The sequence below is a fragment of the Solanum stenotomum genome, unplaced genomic scaffold (genome assembly GCF_019186545.1).
Source record: "Solanum stenotomum isolate F172 unplaced genomic scaffold, ASM1918654v1 scaffold27287, whole genome shotgun sequence".
NCBI classification, from domain to species: domain Eukaryota; kingdom Viridiplantae; phylum Streptophyta; class Magnoliopsida; order Solanales; family Solanaceae; genus Solanum; species Solanum stenotomum.
In genome coordinates, this window is record NW_026029451.1 from 58,608 (window position 1) to 81,038 (window position 22,431).

General features: G+C 37.3%; 2 protein-coding genes across 2 annotated transcripts; one reads left to right on the forward strand and one right to left on the reverse strand.

The window, feature by feature from the left end:
• Window positions 1–10,192: 10,192 nt before the first annotated feature.
• LOC125851583 (heavy metal-associated isoprenylated plant protein 4-like) lies at window positions 10,193–12,023 on the reverse strand. The gene is made up of 5 exons (XM_049531357.1): window positions 11,858–12,023; window positions 11,458–11,585; window positions 10,923–10,991; window positions 10,715–10,838; window positions 10,193–10,446 (listed from the first exon to the last, which is right to left on the reverse strand). The coding sequence occupies exons 1-5, from the start codon at window positions 12,021–12,023 to the stop codon at window positions 10,193–10,195; spliced, it is 741 nt and encodes a 246-aa protein (XP_049387314.1).
• Window positions 12,024–19,381: 7,358 nt separating this feature from the next.
• Window positions 19,382–20,648, forward strand: LOC125851584 (uncharacterized). The gene is made up of 3 exons (XM_049531358.1): window positions 19,382–19,620; window positions 20,035–20,426; window positions 20,509–20,648. Exons 1-3 carry the CDS (start codon window positions 19,382–19,384, stop codon window positions 20,646–20,648), a joined length of 771 nt encoding a protein of 256 aa, XP_049387315.1.
• The last annotated feature ends 1,783 nt before the right edge of the window (window positions 20,649–22,431 follow it).

The window sequence follows — 22,431 nt, forward strand, 5'->3', positions numbered from 1 at the left end:
CCGGGTACTGTAGCTGAAACCAGATCACAGGTAAGCTGGACCACGGACTCGAACCGGGTACTGTAGCTAAGCCTGGACATAAATGAGCTGGACCACGGACTCTAACCGGGTACTGTAGCTGAAACCAGATCACAGGTAAGCTGGACCACGGACTCGAACCGGGTACTGTAGCTAAGCCTGGACATAAATGAGCTGGACCACGGACTCTAACCGGGTACTGTAGCTGAAACCAGATCACAGGTAAGCTGGACCACGGACTCGAACCGGGTACTGTAGCTAAGCCTGGACATAAATGAGCTGGACCACGGACTCTAACCGGGTACTGTAGCTGAAACCAGATCACAGGTAAGCTGGACCACGGACTCGAACCGGGTACTGTAGCTAAACCTGGAATAAGTAAGCTGGACCACGGACTCTAACCGGGTACTGTAGCTAAGAATCAATATCCAACCATCCGTCGCGGGAAATATCACCAAACCGATTACCATAAATAATCCTTTTAGTCCGACCCTCATATACCCCAAATCGCCGAGGAAGTATCCAATAATGAGTAAGCTAGACCACGGACTTTAACCGGGTATTTGTAGCCGATATAAAAGCAGGGCATTATGGATACAAGGTCATAAGCTGAGTTACCGACTATCAGACTCAAGTCTGCTATATCAGTCTACAAGGAGCTAACCGTCCGAAACGACGTCGGAAAAAGTTCTACTGCCCAACGACATCCGAAATCTCGCAAGTCTATGGCAACACTAGTCTAAGCCTAGACTAAGGCCAAACATACTTCAAATCAATATTATCATATACACCACCAGATATGGCTATTCAATAATATCAAGAGACATGCTGTCATAATCCAACACTTTCCCGAAATAAGGTCTAAGGCAGGAATTATAGAAATTTAGCATGCTCGACACCCGAACCCCTCCATACTCAAGCAAATCAATAAACAATTGCCTAAACATGCTCAATCTCACGAGAGAAAACCATAGCCTACCTGAAAGCCGATCACGCGTGCTCCAACTCACGGTACCGGATCTTTTCCTCTCCGAACGGTCTCCAAATGCTTCCCCACTAACAAAAGGTTAATCACCTCGTCATTACGAATATATTGACACTAAAATTATATTTTTCGGAGACGGACCCAAAATCGGGTCTAAAACGGGATTGTGGGGCCCACACTTAGAATCTCAAAATCGAATCCGTGGAAACGTCCCAACTACCTTACTAAACTAATATCCCAAAATTTTAGCACAAACAGATGCCCACAACACCGCAAATCAGCCACAATAATTAAAAAGGACAGCCCTTTCATCATCAATTTCCGGAAAAACGAGACCCTTTCAACCCAAACAGATTATACCACGACGATCCTTGCGAAAAACTCTACAAGTTAGCCACAAGAATGACTCAAAACGGACTTACGATGATCAAGATCTCACATTTCAAAAATTCAACAACAAAACATCCGAAAATCACACTGGCAGTGGCTAAAAATTGATTTCTTACCTCAACGAAGCCTCCCCTCGCGTTTTCGAGATCACCGCTAGATTCCCCTCGAAATTCTCTTGAAGTTTGCCTTTTGAATCACTTAATTTGGATTAAAAATGAAGGAGCAATCTCAATTTGAAGTTGAACAAAAATTTGGACGAAATTCGTTCTTAAAAATCTGGAAATTTCCACCTCTGCCACGTGTCGTCACGTGCCTCTGCCACGTCACCGCCGCGTCAAAATTTTACAACCCTTCAAACTTAAATTTCGATGTTTCGGACTCGTTCGGAGTCGGAAAAATACAAACCTTATATGGAATCTGATTGGAAACGATATTTCGGACTCAACGGTGAAGGCGGAATTTCCATTTGGAGCTCGCTTCGACGAAAAGTGGGTCCCACACCCAGTATCATTTGAACCAGATTCCACAATTGCTATCTAAAGCCTCGGGAAGTGAACAAATGGTCGTTCTAGACCAAAATCGATCTTCCGAAGCTAACCTAGCTGTCAGAATTTTCATCTGAGCACGTCTTCCAAGAAGGTTGACCAAAGTCAACTTTTCAAGTCATTACATTATAAGTCAGAAAGTGATGATAGTATCTATGAATTATCCGAAAATGAAGAAGAAGATAATTTATTTGATAATATATATGACTGAAAAAGACGTACAAATAATAACTCAAGAGGACCATATAACTGAAGAATCCACGGAACAAAAAGTAATATTTGATATTAATATATTTGAACAAATAAAAGGAAAAGAACTAGACCTAAGTGTAGAAAAAATATTTAAAGTACCAATAATAAAAAATTTTATCTAAAAGACAAAAAGAAGAATATTACATGGTTAGCCAAAAAGAACATATAATAGATTGTAAATATACCAAAGGAAAAGCGAAAATACCAATAAAAAATAAAAAAATAATAAACAAAGAAATACAAGAAATTAAACCTAAATACCCAATAAAATATGTACACCTAGGAGGAGCAGAAATATTAATAAAAGCATGTTTCAGAGAATGAATAGATACACCAACAAAAATATATCTAGCAGATGACAGAATAGTAGAACCTATAGAAAAAAGTATAATAAGTTCAGTAAAAGGAAATCTAATATACCAAAAATTCAAATTTATAATAAGCGCCAATTATTCAGTAGCAGTAAACGATAGAAACATAGATAAATCTCTAGTATTATATTGGAAAATGTCAGGAATAGAGTTAGCCCCAGGAAGTAAGATATTTACAGCAAGATGTAAAAATTTATATGTTAATACAACAAAACATATAATAACAGCAAAAAATAAGATAAATAGAATAAAAATAGAAAATCCTTTTGAACAAATTGTTATAGTAATAGATAATAATGATTACAGTTACAAGGAAATAGATATAGAAGAAGATTTAGAAATAGTAAGTGACACAGTAAGCACATCAAAAAGAATTAAAGGAATAAACTACAGTAATGAAAGACCTCAACTTTCAAGAAAATCAATAGAATATCAAATTATAAAAGATATAGAACCATACCATTACTATATAACTGGAATAATGGAACAAAGAAAGTATATTATAATAATAAAAACTGGCCAAGAAGAAAATTACATAACAAGAGAGTTAGTAGCAGAAGATGAAATAACCTCTAAAGAACGAACGTGCCCAGAATTACCAAAAGAGTTAATAAATTATGAGAAAATTGCAGAAAAAGAAGTAATTATTGGAGGAATAGTAATATTAATAAAATTCAAAATTTATCTAGGAGATAACATAATATTAGGAATAAAATGGTTAGAAGAAATGAAACCATATAATTTAGAAAATACACAATTAACCATAACATATAAAAACAAGAAAGTCATAATAGAAAGAACAATATGAAAATATACATACTTGCAAAAATAATAATAGAAAATTACTACAATAGATATTATACCCCTATGTTAGATACAAGAGCAGAAGCCAATATGTGCAAACACAATTGCCTACCAGAAGAAAAATGGGAGAAGCTAAAAACACCCATAGTAGTAACAGGATTCAATAATGAAAGAAGTATGATAACATATAAAACAAAGAATATAAAATTACAAATATGGGATAAAATATTAACTATAGAAGACATATATAGTTACGAATTCATAAATAAGGATATGCTTTTAGGAATGTCATTCTTAGAAAAACTATATCCCCATGTGATAACAAAAACACACTGGTAATTTACTACACCATGTAAACAAAAGGTAGGAGCAAAAAGAGTAAACAACAAAAATAGAAAAACCACACCACGTAAAATACTTTAAAAGTGCAAGTGTGAGTTTGTGAAAAGGGACAAAGTGAAAGAAAGTGAATGAAATGGAACTTTTAAACATGTGGCTTATGACCGTCCAGTTTTTGCTCATTCGGCGATGTTAGTTGATTTCGCTCCATCACTCGGTGAAACACAGAGTATAACAGAGTTTTCAGTCAGGTGAGCAGTGCATCAACGGTTTTTATCGAGATCACCAATTGGATTGGCGATGCGCCGATAAAATTCATACTCTGCCAAGTTTTACAGACTCAACCTTTAAGACGTATTGTGCAAAATAGTGGGAGGGATCTGGTACACCATGCTTGTCGGTGATCCGCCAAATTGAACTGTTGCTCACCTCCATACATCTTTTCAAGCACTTTCCTTACTCAATCTGTACAAACAGCACACTATTATTTTATCAAGATAACAAAAGGCGAGTAAATGGTTTTGGGTTGCCTCCCAAATAGCACCTTAGTTAACGTCGCGGCACAACACAAGTTAACCGTCAGACTTCACTCTTGTGGTTAGTCATAATATCACTAGGCAAACCCCCTTGTTGTCTCAGATCGATATAGGATGAGATATGACCCATTTGGGTCTCTAACTGTTTGATTGAAACTGAATTAGATGTGACAGTCTGGCTGAGGGTAGAATTGTTTTCTTTCATGCCTTTTAGCATTTTGTCTTACCCTTCAACTTTGTTTAGGATACGTGAGAGCATATCCTCAGACCTACCACCTTTCGAGTCCTTGGGCTTATGATGCTACTGGGGAGGCACGTATCTATCCTTCTCCCCATCCTTTCAATTTGGATTACGGTCCCTTCATTCACGATCTCGATCCTTCCAGCTTTCATGTCTAACCTATCTTACCACCCTGCCTTGGGTAGTTCGAACGATAACCCCCGCCTTTGTTAGCTAGAAAATTTACTTCCTCGTCATACATGGCTTTAAACTTCATCTCCTCAGGATTCGCACCCCCAACTACCACAGCATTGACACCACGGGTACCAGCCCCCATGACATTTTTGGATAAAATGTCAAACTGCGTCATGATCTTAGCCATGTTTTGGTGTCTCTTATTATCTTTCTCAACCTGCTCCTTGGATAGCTGAAATGTGACCGGTGAGACCTGGTCTTCGCGGGTGTACCACGCCCTATTGATGGTTGTCATGCCATGGAGAAGTTGCGCTGCTACTGCATATGGTTGCTGCATTAATCCTCTGGGCGAGAATTGGTCAGCTACACCTTTGTTTACCGAGTCTAGTCTCCAGTAAAAGTATTGAAGGAGCACATTATCAGGTAGGCCATGGGTTGGGCATTGTAGCACCAATTTCTTAAACCAGAGCCAAGTTTCGTGTAGAGGCTCTCCATTCAGACGCTTAAAGATTTGGATGCTATCCCAAATAGTCATCATCTTCGAGGGAGGGAAAAATTGCACATTAAATGTAGTGACCAACTCCTCCCATGAAGTGATCGAGTTATGTGGCAACTCAGCTAGCCACTTGCACGCCTCCTCCATCAATGAAAAAAGGAAAAGCCTCGATCGAACCGACTCCTGCGAGATGTTTTTATATGAGAATGGTCCACACACATCTACAAAGTTTCGAAGATGCTCATGTGGGTCCTCATCTGCTGGAGGTAGATGAATGGCTCCAACACCTCCCATGAGATGTGGATCATTGATGTTCGGCTCTTGGACATCGTTGAGGTTGTCGATGTCGTCCTGATGGCCCACCTGGCTCCCGTTACTACCGTTAGCACTCATGCTTTCTGAAATGTTTACACAATCAACAAAACAAAACTACAAATTCTCAAATAACACCACTCCATGGTAGCGGTGCCATTTTGATGCTTATCATGACCAACGACACTAACCTATGGTATGAGTGTCTACGATCATCGATAGTATAGTAACCCAACTAAATGTAGGGGTTGTGTCACAAGGGAATGGTTTTGAGAATTGATAGAAAAATAAAATTAAGCTCTAACTAGTCGTAGCTAAAGACATTAACGATTAAAAACATAGTAAATTAAAGGGGGCAACACAAAAGTGTCAAATATCGATTGGGGGTTTTGTCACAAGTAGTAAAAACAACAAAAATTAACAAGAAAATCAAGTATCGGGAAATGTTCTTGGGGTGTGACCACAATACAAGTTGAGATAAATTGTTGGGTACATGCTTTCAATAGGAAATTTGCAAGATAATAGTGACTAGGCTAAGCTTTAGATGGAAATAGGTTCCCTCTCGGGCAATTTACCCTATTTCAAATAGGTTCCTCTCGGACAACAATTTGCCGCATGAAGACCAGCCTACGCCTTATCCCACTCGCTCTCTCGAGATGACTGTTAGGATATGGGACTAGGGCTCACCCTCTCAGGATGAATCTCATGTCGACCCACTCCTTAGGCCATCAGTCTAGTGGCCTTAGTTTCGCGACCTCCCTCTCGGGCAAGCCAAAAACACATGGGTGGTTTTGTATTTGTAACTACAAACCCATTAAATTAAATCATAACCACTAGGTGAAATCACATTAAAATACATCTACCCTATCAACAAGCAAAACCCAATAACAATATCAACACATATTTGCTAAATCACACCCCAAGAATGGGGGGTTTTAGCCACACATAAAGCCCTAAATTAGTCCAATTTGTGGACTCATCCATGCCTAAGTCTACCAATCCAAGATATACAATATATAGAAGGCTTTCACATCACATCATCATCATACGTCAGTGTCAAATTGAGAAATAGCCTTCCAATAATAACACATTTACATTCACAACATGATCACCTTAACTTCATATAATTCACATTCATATACTTAGTAAGTAAACACCTACACCTTTCAAGTGGATCAACATCTCTAGCACAATTCTACTTCAACATGTAATTTAGTCAAAACTTTCCTTCAAGTCCATAAATCCCAAATCATCAGCACACCAACAATTTACCATAATTAAGGCATAGATAATGATACAATTCAGAAACCCAAGGCAATTTAGACATATTACCATTATAAGCTTTCATAATCAACAAACCCACTTCATAAAGGCACAATTTAGGAATTGAGAGAAATCATGGGTTCATAGAATATTTTCATCATAAATCATCAATAAAATCATTATATGACATTAGAAACCATTTGAAATCGTTTGAAGAAGGAACCCATGAGAATGAGTAAAACCCCTGGTTTTTCATGAACCTTGAAAACTTTAAGGACTTCTTTGAAATTGACTCTAGGGTGAAAGCTAACCCTAGATGAAAGATCACCATACGTTTACTAAGATTCCCCAAGAAATTTGATGAAGAAAATGCTTTGAAATCCAAACCCTAGCTTTCACTTCTTCTTTTTCCTTAAGCTAGAGAGAGAATTATTGAGAGAGGAAGAACTTTGGGGTTTCGATTTGGGTGTTTTGAATAATGGAATAAATGAAGTATTTTAAGACTTGAAACTATTTATATTTATGATATAAACCATTTAAAATCAACCCCACATAATAAAACATTAAAAAAAAATTACTAAAAAAACCCTTACTTGGGCAGCCCCGTCTGGGACCAAGTCCCCTTCTACGGACCGTGAAAGGGGACCACGACCCATGAAGGTGCCCGTTTTCCTCATAGACAATGTCTCATTTTTGCCTTGCCAAGCCCCAAGATTCTAAGGCATCTTCATAGACCACTTCACGGTCCATGGTCAAGGTCATGGCCCGTGAAAGTGGTCATGGTCATGAGGCAGTGTTGCCAAGGTTTGGGCAGTCTTGGCCCTTGGCTAAGGCTTGCCCCCTCGGCCTTGGCCTTTGCCCTTAAAACCCTATACTAATCCATAAATAACCTTTAATGCTTCTAGGTCTAACATGTTTCTTTATGTTGACCCTCACGATTAGGCTCTAGTTCATCCTATCATTTTCTGAGTCGTTACATATTCCAACCCCAGCTCCACCTCCAACTCTTAAGGACTATTCCCGACGACCTCAACCCTCTATTGGATTTTCTAATCCAGTTGGTATTTCTAACTCTGATACAAGTGCACAAAGCAATCTTGATGACTCATGACCTGCTCCATCAATGTCTTCTAATTTGGTCGAGCACTTACCCGATGATATTACCATTGCTCTTCGCAAATGTACTAGAACTACTGCCAATCAAACTACTTTTTATTCTTATTTAAGTTATCATTGTTTGTCACCTTCATATAATGCCTTTCTTACTAGTTTATCATCAGTCAAAGTTCCTAAGACTGTGGCACAAGCATTTGTTCATCCAGGTTTGTGTCAAGTTATGTTTGATGAGATGATGGCTTTGCATGATAATGGTACTTGGAAGCTTGTTCCTTTACCTGAAGGCAAAACCACAGTTTGTTGTCATTGGGTATTCACATTTAAGGTAGGTTCAGATGGAGTTATTGATCATTTCAAAGCAAGACTGGTTGCTAAAGCATACAATTAGATTTATGGCATCGATTATGGAGGTACTTTCTCACCAGTTGCCAAGATGGCTTTTGTCCGTCTTCTCATCTCTATGGCAGTAATGGATCATTGGCCCCTTTTTCAACTGGACATTAAAAATGTATTCCTACAGGGAGAACTTGTTGAAGAGGTATATATGCCCTAGCCTCTCCTTGGCATAAGTATTTTGTGAGGATGATCATATGTTGTTCAACCACACACTGTTGATTGCCACCCCCAATTTATGTAGACTCATACATGATCACATGCTTATTCTAAGGATGTTGATTGTATAACCACACATAACAAGTGACATCCCTACAACATACTTATCCTTTCTCAAACATAGTTCTAAGAATGTTGATTGTATAATAACAAAGTCTTCTTCATACATCTCTAATTACCACACCCAATTTAGGTGGACTCTTAAATGATCATATGACCTGTTTAAACTTATTTAATTGGATAAATTTCAAAAATATAATTTATTATCAATTTATTTTTGTCTTTTTAAAATTCTACTAGTTTTGGTCTATATATAAGTGTCATATTGTTGTAGGTGTAGTATCGATAATGCTTTAACAAAGATATAAACCCGAATATACCTTACTAATGTCAGAGTGTAAATCTCATTGGTCATACATACACCACACACATAGATATGCATCGATTGTATAAGGGGTCTATATATTTTGGCAACCAATGCATATTTTAATATACAAATTTTACAACGGTAATAAAAGTTCAAATGCTACTTTTCAATGGTAACATTTGATTATTTTTTTGTATAAAAGGAAGGCAATCCCTCATAAAAAAAACTCAAACACCTCCATTTTTACAATGTCTCAAGCATCTCAAACATCCAATGCAAAAATGTCTTACAATTGTCATTGTGGTAATCTAGCTACGTTGAGGACGTTACATACCGATACAAATTCAGGTCGACAACTCTTTAATTGTGCAGTTGGCAATTGGTTTTTTTTAAGTGGCTTGAAAATGAAACATCAACGAGTATCCCATCAAATATTTAAGGTGTTGCCAAATTTGAAATATTAAAAAGATACACGAATCCAAGAAAATAGGGATCAGCTAATGACTTTCTTAAAAGAAGCCAAAGAGCAGAGGAATCACTTAAAAGTGTTTCTAAAATATGCTGAAATAGAGAGAGATCAACTGAAAGAAAGGTTGATTTTGGCAGAAGAAAAAGAAAAACGCTTAAAAATTATATTGTGTGGTTTATTTTTGGTGTTTGCTTTTTGGAAATGAGTAACAATTATGTAACAGGAATGTAGTGCTGAATAAATAAAGTATTTCTCTCTATTTATTGCACTCTTATATCTTTTATTTTTGATCAATAATGTTATAGATCAACACTGATAGCAATATATAGTATTAGACATACAACTTTATTATCGATAATTGACTACTAAATAGATCAACAATGATAGCAAAAATCTATTAAAACATATTAATAAGAAATCTAAAAACCCTTCATAATAAAATATGTTAAACTATCAGATGTACATTTTTCTCGTCAAAAAAAGTAAAACAATAAACCACTTTAACCATTTTCTTAAAACCAACTATTTCAAAAACTAATTGTCTTAAAAACCAACTATCCCAAAAACCAATTGTCTTCAAAACCAGGGAAAATCCAACTATCAAGAAAATCAATTGTCTTCAAAAACCAATTATTTCAAAATTGCCTTAAAACACCAATAACCACAAATGTCTTACTCATCACCACCAACCTCACCATTAAGCTCCATCACAATACCCATCACATCTACTTCTTTTTCCACTTCTGCAGTGGCCAAGCCTTCTTCTTCCAACTTTTCCTCTTCTTCAATCTATTTTATCTTCTCCTCTTGTTTTTCTTTCTCTTCTTCTCCACTTTCTTCATTTTGTTCATTTTTCTTCTCTTCCAGCTTCTCCTCTTCACTTTATTCTTCTTTCTTTTCTTCTAGCTTCTCCTCTTCTTTTTTTCATCGTTCTCTTCCAGCTTCTCCTTTTCATTTTCTGTCATCTTCTCCTTATCTTGTTCTTTCTCTTCTTCTTTCATCTCCTCTTCCTTCTTCTCTTCTACAACTTCATCAACTTCTTCAGCAAAGTATTCATCAACTGCATCAAGATCATCATCGACTATAGCTAATGGAAGGATCTCATCAACAACTGTTGGTGCTGAAAAGTTGTCATCATTTATTGCAAGATCAGTGACTAAGCATTAATGCAAATAAATTATCTTACAGAAATAATATATAAATTTATCTACCTTTTTTCTCTTGTTCTTTTCAATTCTTCTCAATTTCTTCTCTCGTACATAAGCAACAATTTCCACCATTGATTGCTCGAGGAATTCAATATGCTCACACAAATTTTCATCTTTAGAAGTACTTGGTACAGAATTCTCATAAGGTTGATTAAGATTGTGATCACTTATACTCATCCTCAACATTCTCTACTGATAAAGTAAAGGCAGTCACACCTTTCAAATTTGCCTTTAAGGCATCAAGGACTATATCCTTCACTTCGTCCACATATGACTTTAATGTTGCCAAGTAATTCTTTTTTATCTCACGGACAGTACACGTGAGATATGGGTGCACAACCTACGAAAAAATAATATATACAAATATTACATGACATTCACCAATTTATAAATATTACTAAATAATAATAAATAAACTTTGTACCTTTGTACTCTTTCCTTTGTGCTTAAATGGATCACCTTCAATAATATTATCATTTTTACGGTGTGTCATCTAAGTAAATGGGGAATGGGTAAAGGAGAATCCAAGGACTTATTGGCATACTTTCCAAGATGAGGAAAAGCTTCATATATCCAAACCTAAAAATTAATAGAAGAACGAATAAATAAATAGAGGCTACAAAATACTACACAAATATATAAGAATTTATCATAAATCAACTACATAATTTATAAGAAGTACCAGAAATACCGAGGGAAAGCCATACTGAGCATATGATGTATTTCCTCTTTCATTATACACTTCACTTTGCTCTTCAAATTGATTTTATTCTTCAGATACGTCAATGTTAAATTAAAACTCTCTTTCCCCGCGGATAACTATTGAAGAAATCTAAATCATCCACCATCTTAATGTGGCTTGAATCAACAATTTTAGATCAATCATGGGCAAACAGCATCGTGCGGACAAACAAAACAAACGAGCACTTCAACTTCTACTCCTTATTCAATTTGGAAACCTTGATCAGACGCATCAACTTTGTAGCAGTAATTTTGTTATTCTTTGTCACCTTGTAGTAAAAATTCTCTCCATTTTCAAGAACTTTTTTCAATTTCGCATCACAGGGGTATGGTGAACAATTCAGCCCTGTAATCAATGCAAATTCTCGTAAGCCAAAACAACCAGTCTTATCTTTCACATACAACCAAATTTCATGTGATTTTTTGTCACTTTTCACACGTCGCAACAACATATAATGGACCATCTTTCCATTGAACTTGAAATGTTTTTGAATATGCCTCAAGTGTCCAAAACAAGTACCTTTAAATCACGATAAATAACCATTCTTGGTCTAACAAATTTTTTTGCTGGAAACGATCCTATTTCGTCTATCTATGTCTTTAAATCATACGACTTACCAGAAATATCTCTTACACAAATTGGCAAAGACAGGGGCTCTTCATCCTCATCACCGGTTTGGGTATCTATACTATCCTCATCTTCATTGTCACTTTTATTATTACTAGATTCAACATAATCACTAGACTGGGCACTATTGTCCTGGTAGTTGTCAATCTCGACCATTGTATCAGAATAAGAGTTTGACTCGTGTTCTTCCACAGCAATTTTTTTCTTTTTTGAAGCTTTGAAAATTTCTTCAGCCTTTCTTTTCTTATTTTTAGAAGCATTAGGACCATATTGTTTAATGATCTGGTTTTAGCCATATTATACTATATATAAGCAAAACAAATTTGTCATATCAAAATATCAACCACTAACCTATTAGCACAATGAAAGCTTACATGAGAGCTTACATTAGAAACACGTGCAAAAGTAGCAGTTGAAATAGAAATCGACAATATCATTGACATAAACACCATTAAAATCGATCAAAATACAATAAAAATTTTAAATCTCTAACATAAAACTTTCAAAATAATTCTATGCATTATCCAAACCAATACGTCATTAACGATGCCGAATCAAAAGCATAAACTAAAAAGAGTCAGATTTTCAAAAGTTTATATAAAAAAATTGAAACTTCACTACACTACAACAACTAAAAAATAAATCAAATAGGACTAAAAGTTACTGAAAATACGATTAAACTTACCTTAGAGAAAGAAGATTGAACAAGATTCAACTAAACTTGTGGAAGAAGATTAAACAAAAGAGAACTGATTCTCTTCGTTTGAAATCTTCAGTAACGGATTATGGGATCTTATGTTTGTTTATGGTTTCAAGAATGGAAGATGGAAAGGTTGGTTCTTGGAGAAAGATGTTTTATGGAGGTTTACGAAATCGATAAAGCTGGTATATGGAAGATCAAAAGCCACATTGGACAACAAACTTCTGAGGTTTCATCGGAAAAAGGGTTTTCTGATAACCCAATTTATTAATTTTTTTTATATTTGGATTGTACTTTATTTTTGGAGGGATTAAATTTATTTAATATTTAAAGTGTTGGGAAGAAAATGATTTTTTAGAACTTATATTTTATCCCCCATGTTTTTAAAGTGATAAAAAAGTCCCTAACCCCACAAGCCAACCCCACTTTTTCACTTATTCTTAAAGTAACCCTACAAAATAAATCAAAAAGAAATAGGGTGTCTATGGACTAAATTAAGTTATGTTGATGGGAACAACACCAAATCTTCTCCAAAGGGTTAGTCACATAGTTCCTTTCGAAAATTTCAAAGAAAAGGTGTGGGTGTGGGAGGTTGGTCACCTAGTTCCACTCCACCGGAGATTACTATCTTTCTCAATTGAGACCCTACATATAGCAAATTCATGACTAGTTTTTGATATTCTTTACCACTAATGATGGAATACAAAATAAATAAAGGTTGTACGTGAGTATGCTAGAATATTGGATTATGATGATGATATTTCCACCTTCCAAAAGGAAGGTATTTATCTCCTTAAGGACATAGTTCAAAACTGAAAAAGTGCAAAAAGTGCTCTCACTCTCTCTCTCTCATTTGGACATAGGCAGATGAAAGTGTCAAACATTCATAAATTATCGATCATTTGGGCGTTCCATATAAGGACCTTCGTGTGGAAGTCTATTGTTGTTTTTACAATCCCTTGCATCTTTGTGCTACCTCTAATTGCATCCAGATTTATAAATTGNATGACTTGATAAATCGGGTCGTGACAAATTGCATCCAGATTTATAAATTGTGTGCCCGTCTCATTGAAAATCTTTTCTTTTTATAGATAACACGCTTTTATTTACTTAATTATATCTCAAAGCACCCCGCGACATACAATCTTGAAGTTTTTATCGGGCATAACACATAATTTTTTTAATAAAAGGTGGAAGTGAGGCTTGACCTTTGGCTACTCTGCTAACATGTTGAAGTTTGAGACCATCTCATCAAAAAGTTTACGTTGCTAGAGAGATCACTCTTTTATTCAATGTCAGACACACTTGGGTGTGGGTACCCGATACGAGTGCAAAACTAGAGATCGAATCTTCATAACATAACTTTTAGGATTTGGGAATATGGATACAAATGTTGGGATCTGGGAAATAAATTTTTATTGTAACACCTCGAATTCAAGAAAATAGAAAATGCCGCTTTCTAGAATCTAGTGCCAGAAGAAACGAATACCTCCCACGGACCATAAGTGGGGTCCCATCGTTTAGTCCCAAACTTGGGGGAATTTCAGAATCTAAAGATGACACCTACGGCCGTGAACCACGGCCCGTTAATTGACTCACGAACCATAGGATGGTTTCGTCGTTGGGATCCAGAGTTTAATGGTCTCTGATCCCACCCACGGTCGACCAACACAGTCTGTGGTTGGACCTACGGACCGTAGGTGAGGGTCAGCAGCCCATTAGAGGAAAATTGATGTTGGGTCAACTTCAAATGGTCATATCTTTTAAGACAAAATGAATTAGGTGGCCCATGACCTATCAAATGAAAGATTATTGAATCCTTTTTCCAACGCCATCGAGTTTGCTAAAATACCATCTTCAAGTAAAAAGTTATGCTCTTTCTAATGAAGCCATATCAAGCAGAGCTTCACTTACGACTCCTACCAACGGTTGGTAGGTCAACCAATGAACCATCAGTCTTGTAGTAGATGGCACTCGTGAGATTTAAGTAAGGGTCGTTTTGGTCCTTCCCCTATGCGTTGGGCACTTAAACTTCATCGTTTGATGCCTAAACTACGTCGTTTTACTTAGTTTAAGCCTAATAACTTAGTCATACATACCCAGAACCTTTATTCACCAAAAATCACCCAAACTTAGATCAAAAAGGAGAAGAAATACGCGACAGTTTCCCAAGAACAATTAGAAGGTTTGCTTCAAGTTTTAGCCTCGAAACTGAAGGATTTCTCTGTAGATTTTGTCGCCGGGTATGTGGAATTTCACTAGTGGATTCCTTTCGTCCACTAGGTCCCTAGAATTCAGTCAGACTCTTGATTCTCTATATCTTGTTTAGAACTAGGGTTTCTAGAAACTTTAGATATTTTTTGTGATTTAGTTGTTATAGTGTTCCTAATCGAATTATCATATTTTCTTGGAATTGTTGTAAATTTCCTTGTATGAAACTCAAAACCCTAGTTGTGTAGATTCTCTTAATTCATGGATTACACTTGCTAGGTCAGTAAAACAGTTAACCATGCTTCAGTTTTCGAATGTCACATTATCAGTATATAATTGTTATATTCTCAAATTTTGTATGTCAATATTTTGAGCTATTTAACATTTCAGTATTTCAGTCATAATGTCTGATATACATATTAAGTTTGGAGCAGACTTAGCACTTAGTTGGACAAGGGTTTAGCGTACCCATATAGTCTCAGAACTACGTGCCCTGTAGGAGTATCAGTCCCCTCTGTTGGGCATCAAATTTAGTGATCACGTCAGTCATGCCTTTATACCCCTTGAAAGGTATATTGGGTCCTCTCGATGGGGTGTATACATCAGACTCTACGTTTAGCTCACGTGGCTTTATGTCATTTAATAGTAGCTCCCATTGTAATTTTCTAGTGCATTTGACCAGGTTTTCAGTTATACTTCAGTATTCAGTCTCAGCATGTTATATTAATAATCAGTACTTGGTCATTGCATTAAGTTCAGTTCTTTTCAGTTATAATTAAGTATTTATATTTTGTTCAGATTACATCATTACTCAGTTATGCTTAGTTCAACTTATATGTTTGTTCAACTATTATCTATATCTTGGATGCTCAGTACATTCCAATTAATGAAACATACTTTGCTCTACATTTTTTCATGATGTAGGTTTAGGTATTCAGCATCCAGATCACGCATAGATCGGTTCCCAATTCATATTCAGCAGCTTCAGTGGTGAGTCCTCATACTTAAAGGGCAATAGACATGTGTTTTCTTATTCAATATTTCAGTTTAGTTTCAATTTTGCTAGGGACATGTCCCAGCAACTCTAGTCAGTAATAGGCTTTGTAAGACATAGTATTAGATTCATATTTAGTTTTGAGTGAATGTTCAGTATCATTGACTCTTAGTAGTTTTATATTTATTCAGATCAGTATTATGTATTCCCCATCTTTCAGTTATCTTATGTTTTAGCTTACGCATAGTATCTCTTTACTCAGTTGTTTTAGTATGCTTATGATAAGCCAAATTCAGGGTTAGCTTAGGGTCACTCATGATCCTAGGTCCCGTGTTTACATTAAGGGGTAGCCTCGGTGCGTGACAAACTTGGTATCAGAGCATTAGGTTTAAGATTCCTAGGATATCTGAAAGCCGCACTAACTAGAGTCTCTTTCATGGGTGTGAAGTGCACCACATCTATGAGAGAGAGGGTGCGAAGTGTTTTAAGAAAAACTTCACTTTCTTTGCTATTTTTATCATGCGTAAGGTATGATACAATTTCTTTGTTCTAATCTATCGTTATGCATTTCGGATCATGCCTTCTCGTAGAGCTTATGCATGGAATGCTTATGCAGTCCCTCTAGTCTCGAATCATGAGGTTACGAATATAGAATTCCGGGGTGTGATCCAGCTCTTGGCTCAGAATGTATCCAACCAGAATAATCAGCAGGTCGTAGTTCCTACAAACACTAATGGTGGATCAGTGGCAGCTAGGGTTTGAGATTTTTTTTGAATGAATCCGCCTGATTTTCTAGGGTCGCAATTGGTGAGGACCCACAGAACTTTATTGATGAGGTTAACAAAATTCTTGGAGTAATGCAAGTGACTGGTACTGAGAGTGTTGAGTTAGTATCCTATCAACTCAAAGATGTAGCTCATATTTGGATCACACAGTGGAAGGAAAATAGGGGTAAGAATGCAGCTCCTGTGACATGAGATTGTTTTAATGAAGATTTTCTAGACAAGTTCTTTCCAATAGAGTCGAGAGAAGCTAAGGCACAAGAGTTCATGAACTTAAAACAGGGTTTAATGTCAGTCCAAGAGTATGGGTTGAAGTTCACTCAGTTGAAACACCCCGGATTCGAAAAGAGGCAACATTGCGAAATTGGGACTTACAGGTGCCATCCACTTTAACCACGGTCCGTGGGTTGACCTACCGACCGTAGGTAGGGCCGTGACTAGGCAAGTTCATCAATTTTAGGAAAAGGCTACGGTGGGGACCTACAGACCCTAGGTGGGACCATGGTCCGTGGTCCAATGGACGTCGTTTGACCCAAAAGTCTCTGAAAAGGAACCATGGCTGACCAAGACGGACCGTAGGTCGATCGATGGTCCATCGGTCAAAGGTCGTAGGTCAATGTCCCAAAAGGGGTCAGGTCTCTGATCACGACCCACGGACGTGCAGGACAGACCGTAGGTCCATCCACGGTCCATCAGTCGTGGTCTCGTGGGTCAGGCCTAGCAATTATTTTAGGGGTATATGGGTCTTTTCTATTTTAAGTTAAATCAATATGGTGTCATTTTACCTAAACCTAGACCACATATATAAGGATTTTAGACCCCCAACTCACTTAATTATGTCATTCTCTCAAATCCCAAAAGAAAACCCAAAACTTCTCTCTAATATTTTCTCACTAGAAGGTAGAAGAAGGGAAAGGAGATTGAAGATAGATAAAGGTCATGTCTCCCAACCTTTAAGCTTTGGTGGGCATTGTGACTAAGGTATGATGGATTTTCATACATAGGATCCTTCCTCCTATTGAGTCCCCTAGAATTCCATAATTTGAAGAAAATTTTCCCCAATTCTAGTTAGGGTTTCTTACATTGTTGTGGGTTATGATGAATGCTGATCCAAGTGAGTGGATTATGATTCTTTATGATTGAATATGTAGAAATGCATGTAGTTAGGATGAAATTACATGTACCCATGCCTCTCCTATGATTTTAGGGTTGAATTGATATAGTTGGGTTTGATGCCATGTGAGTGAAACTCTATGGGTTAGATATGTCCTTCTAGGATTGATGAATTATGATTAGAATTGTTTGAGATTGAAGCATGTATGATGAATATGATGTTAATTACTTGAGAGTAAAGCATAAATGATGATCATGAGATGTAGTACTTTGAGAGTAAAACCTAGATTATGAATTGATAAGCATGATTGTATGAATGTGAAAGGTTTACTCACATGAATGATTCTAGGTTGAAAGGATTGCTCACCTAAAATGAATTTAGGCTGAAAACTTATGTAATTGATGAGGCTAGAGGTGATTACCCTTGACCTTCATAGGCAAGGATATGAGGTGACTCTCATACTCCTTAAAATTGAACAAGAGGTGATAGCCCACGTTCCTACTATGATGAATGGACATGGAGGTGAGTACCCATTCTCCTTATGAATTGATGTAGAGGCGAGTACCCGTGTCACATGATGAGATTGTGGAGGCGAGTACCCACGATCTAAAGTTAAGTAAGGCAAGAGGCGAATACCCATTAGCCTTTATGAGTTAGGCATTGAGGCGGATCCCCATGCCTTTAAAAGTAAATATGACTAATGTGATTATGCTATGAAGTTGACTTGTTTGGAGTGTTGCTAGATATGCTTTCTATGATGTAAGTTTGACTAGAGGCGGATGACCTAAGTCTTGGCTAAGCATAAGTGAGGTTACTTAAGGGAGTATTCCTCTTTCATTATAATGCTTACTATGTCTTGATTATGATTATGCCTTATGTGTTATGTTGTCTAATGATTATGTACATGTTATGTATGCTAGCCATCATGTTTAGTACTTGATTGTACTAACGCATACTCTTGCCTACATTCTTATCAAATGTAGGGTCCGACAACATTGATTGTCACACTCGTGTCTAACTTTGTTGTTGTTCAAGGAGGTGAGTTTTGGTGAGTCCTCATTGTGTTTGAGGATGTGATCACCATTTCCTTTTATGCTTTGCCTTTATGTCTTGGACTATTGTATGGGATGCGTCCCAAGATTTCTATTCTCTTATGTTTAGATGGTTTGAAACAATGTCATTAGACTTCCGCCCATTTTATGAAAGACTTTGATTGTATTGAAAAGATTTAAATTCTCGCTCATTTCTATTACTTTATGTTATGATAACCTATATGGCTTGTATGAGGCCTCTAAGGGCATTATTCGTCTTGTTACATCTAGGGGGTACCCCTGAGTCATGACAAACTTGGTAATCAAATAACAAGGTTTAGAATGGTTCCAGGATTTCTCAAACCACGTCTAGTAGAGTCTTGTTCGTAAGTTTGAAGCACGCCACATTTATGATGAGAGGCTATTAAATGTTTAGGAAATTTCACTTCTTCACTTCTCTAAGTTGTGCCATGGAGTTTAACTCTATAAGTCTTTCTCCTAATCCGTGCCCGATGGTTATCAGGAAATGACTACTAGAAGGGTTAATGCTATAAGGTTGGAGGAAGGCAATGTTGAGCTAGAGGTTTCCTACCCAAGCTCCACCTCAAGCTCCGATTGACACGTTGAATGAGAATGTGACTAATGTGGAGTTAGGTTGGCATTCCAAGTGTTGGATCAAGCTATGACGAAACAAGCTAATAGAGAGGTGGCAGCCCCTGTGAAACCAAATGTGGGTACGACGGCCACAAGAGTGAGGGATTACACAAGAATGAACCCTCACAAATTTTATGGCTCAAAAGTTGAGGAAGACCCTCAAGATTTTATCGACAAGGTCTATAAGGTACTTGCTATCATGGGTGTAACTCCGGTAGAGATGGCGGAACTAGCCGCTTACCAACTCAAAGGGGTTGCTCAGATTTGGTTTAATTAGTGGAATGAGGCAAGGCCGGTGGAATCAGGTCCCATAGAATGGAAAATTTTCAAAAGTTCTTTTTTTGATAGATTCTTCCCTCTATAGATGAGAGAGGCCAAGGTACTTGAGTTCATCAACCTTAGGCAAGGAAATATGAGTGTAAGGGAATACGCTTTGAGGTTCACTCAACTATCAAAGTATGATCCTTCAATTGTGACAGATCGTAGGGCCAAGATGAGTAAGTTTGTGTAGGAAGTATCTGACATGGTAGTAAAAGAGTGCCGCACCTCTATGCTTGTCCATGACATGGATATTTCTCACCTTATGGTGCATGCCCAACAAACTGAGGAAGAAAAGCTCAAGGAATGATCTACAGAGGAAAAGAGAGCAAGAGTGGATGATGGTAACTATTCACATTCTAGGTCCGATGGACAGGGTCGTTTAAGGTTTTGGCAAAATTTCTCCGAAAAAGGTTCTTCAAGTGCTCCTCTAAGGCATAATAATGAAATGGTGTCTAACCCAAAACCTCAAGGAGATGGTAATAGGCCTTCTTTGCCTACTTGTGCTAAATGTGGGATAAATAATGAAGGGAAGTGTCTAGCAGGTTCTAATGCTTGCTTTGGGTGTGGAAAGACGGATCACAAAATAAGGAATTGTCCTTCGGTTGATAAGAATTATGGAGATGGTCGTCATAGGCCTCAACCCTACCCTTCATTCGGTCCGACTGGTTCAAGTTGGAATGTTCCTAAGCAAAACCATTTTTATGCTCTCCAAACTAGAGGTGATCAAGAGAGTTCCCCGAATGTTGTGACTGGTATGTTAAAAGTTTTTCCATATAGATGTGTATGCTTTACTTGATCCGGGTGCGACTTTGTCATTTGTGACTCTTTATGTAGCTATGAGATTTGATATGCTTCCTGATGTATTGTTAGAACCTTTTTCTGTCTCTACCCTATTGGTGATTCTATGGTGGCTAAGAGGGTTTATACAAGATGTCTTTTTTCCTTGTCCCATAGAGTTACCTTGGTTGATTTGATAGAACTTGACATGATAGATATCGATGTCATCTTGGGGTATGGATTGGTTGCATTCCTGTTACGCCTCTATTGATTGTAAGACTAGAGTAGTCAAATTTCAGATTCCAAACGAGCCTATCCTTGAGTGGAAGGGCGAAATTCTATTCCTAGAGGTCAATTTTTTTCTTACCTAAAATCTAGGAAAATGATTTCGAAGGGTTGTGTCTACCATATAGTGAGGGTGACAGATATGGAGTTCGAAACTCCTATTCTTGAGTCGGTCCCAGTTGTAAAAGAGTTTCTGGAAGTTTTCCCCAATAATTTACCGAGTATTCCTCCTGAAATGGAAATAGACTTTGGGATTGACATTTTTCCCGATTCCCAACCTATCTCTATTTCTCCTTATAGAATGGCTCTGATGGAACTTAAGGAGTTAAAGGAACACTTAAAGGACTTATTGAATAAGGGTTTCATCCGATCGAGTATCTTTCCATGTGGTGCTCCAGTGTTATTTGTTAAGAAGAAAGATGGTTCACTCCATATGTGTATTGATTACCGCCAATTGAATAAAGTGACCATCAAGAAGAAGTATCCTCTTCCAAGAATAGATGGCTTATTTGATCAACTCCAAGGGGCAAGTTATTTCTCAAAAAATTATCTACGGTCGGGTTATCACCAATTGAGGGTGAAAGAGGAAGTTATTCTGAAAACGGCTTTTAGAACCCATGGTCATTATGAGTTTTCAGTGATATCCTTTGGTTTGACTAATGCCCCGGTGGCGTTTATGGATTTGATGAATAGGGTGTTCAGACAATACCATGATATGTTCATAATTGTGTTCATAGATGATATTTTGATCTATTCGAGAAGTGAGAATGAGCATATTGATCATATAAGGATTGTGTGGCAAATTCTCAAAGACCAACAACTCTATGCAAAGTTTAGTAAATGGGAGTTTTGGTTAAGGTCCGTAGCTTTCTTTGGCCATATATTTTCAAGAAAGGGTATTGAGGTAGATCCAAAGAAGATGGATGAGGTCAAGAGTTGGCCTAGACCTCTATCAGTGACAGACAGTAGAAGTTTCTTGGGTTTGGCCGGTTATTATAGAAAGTTTGTTTAGGGGTTCTCCTCCATTTCTTCTCATTTGACTACTTAAACTCGAAAGAAGGAAAAGTTCATATGGTCCAAAGCTTGTGAGAAAAGTTTCCAAGACTTGAAAGATAGACTTACTTTCGCTCCGGTGTTGACCTTACTGGAAGCTACGGATGGCTTTGTGGTGTATTGTGATGCCTATAGACTTTCATTGGGATGTGTGCTTATGAAAAATGGTAAGGTGATTGCCTATGCTTCAAGGAAACTAAAGGTTCATGAGAAGAACTATCATACCCACGATCTTGAATTAGTGGCGGTGGAATTTGCCTTAAAGATTTGGAGGCATTATTTGTATGGGGTCCATGTTGATGTTTTCACCGATCACAAAAGTCTGCAATATGTGTTTACCCAAAAATAGATCTAAATATCTGCCAAAGAAGGGGGCTTGAGTTATTGAAAGATTATGATATGACTGTTCTCATTCACCCTGGTAAAGCAAATGTGGTGGTGGATGCCCTTAGTCGATTATCCATGGGTAGTGTTGCACATGTTGATGATGAGAGAAAAGAGTTGGTTCGACATGTTCATAGGTTGGCCCGATTAAGAGTTCAACTAGTGGATCCACCAAGAGTGGTATTATGGTCCATAATGGTTCTGGATCATCATTCGTGGTGGATGTCAAAGCAAAGCAATGTCTTGATCTGACCTTAG

What these genes read in the sequence shown, in the direction of transcription:
- LOC125851584 (XM_049531358.1), top strand. Translation starts at nt 19,382, where the DNA reads ATGACGAAACAAGCTAATAGAGAGGTGGCAGCCCCTGTGAAACCAAAT. An exon ending in AAAGGGGTTGCTCAGATTTG is followed by an intron (nt 19,621 to 20,034) that starts GTTTAATTAGTG and finishes TTCACATTCTAG; the next exon opens with GTCCGATGGACAGGGTCGTT. An exon ending in TTCCCCGAATGTTGTGACTG is followed by an intron (nt 20,427 to 20,508) that starts GTATGTTAAAAG and finishes CTCTTTATGTAG; the next exon opens with CTATGAGATTTGATATGCTT.
- LOC125851583 (XM_049531357.1), bottom strand. Translation starts at nt 12,023, where the DNA reads ATGGTCGAGATTGACAACTACCAGGACAATAGTGCCCAGTCTAGTGAT. An exon ending in AGTTGATGCGTCTGATCAAG is followed by an intron (nt 10,992 to 11,457) that starts GTTTCCAAATTG and finishes CCATTTACTTAG; the next exon opens with ATGACACACCGTAAAAATGA. An exon ending in CTTAAAGGCAAATTTGAAAG is followed by an intron (nt 10,447 to 10,714) that starts GTGTGACTGCCT and finishes ATTAATGCTTAG; the next exon opens with TCACTGATCTTGCAATAAAT.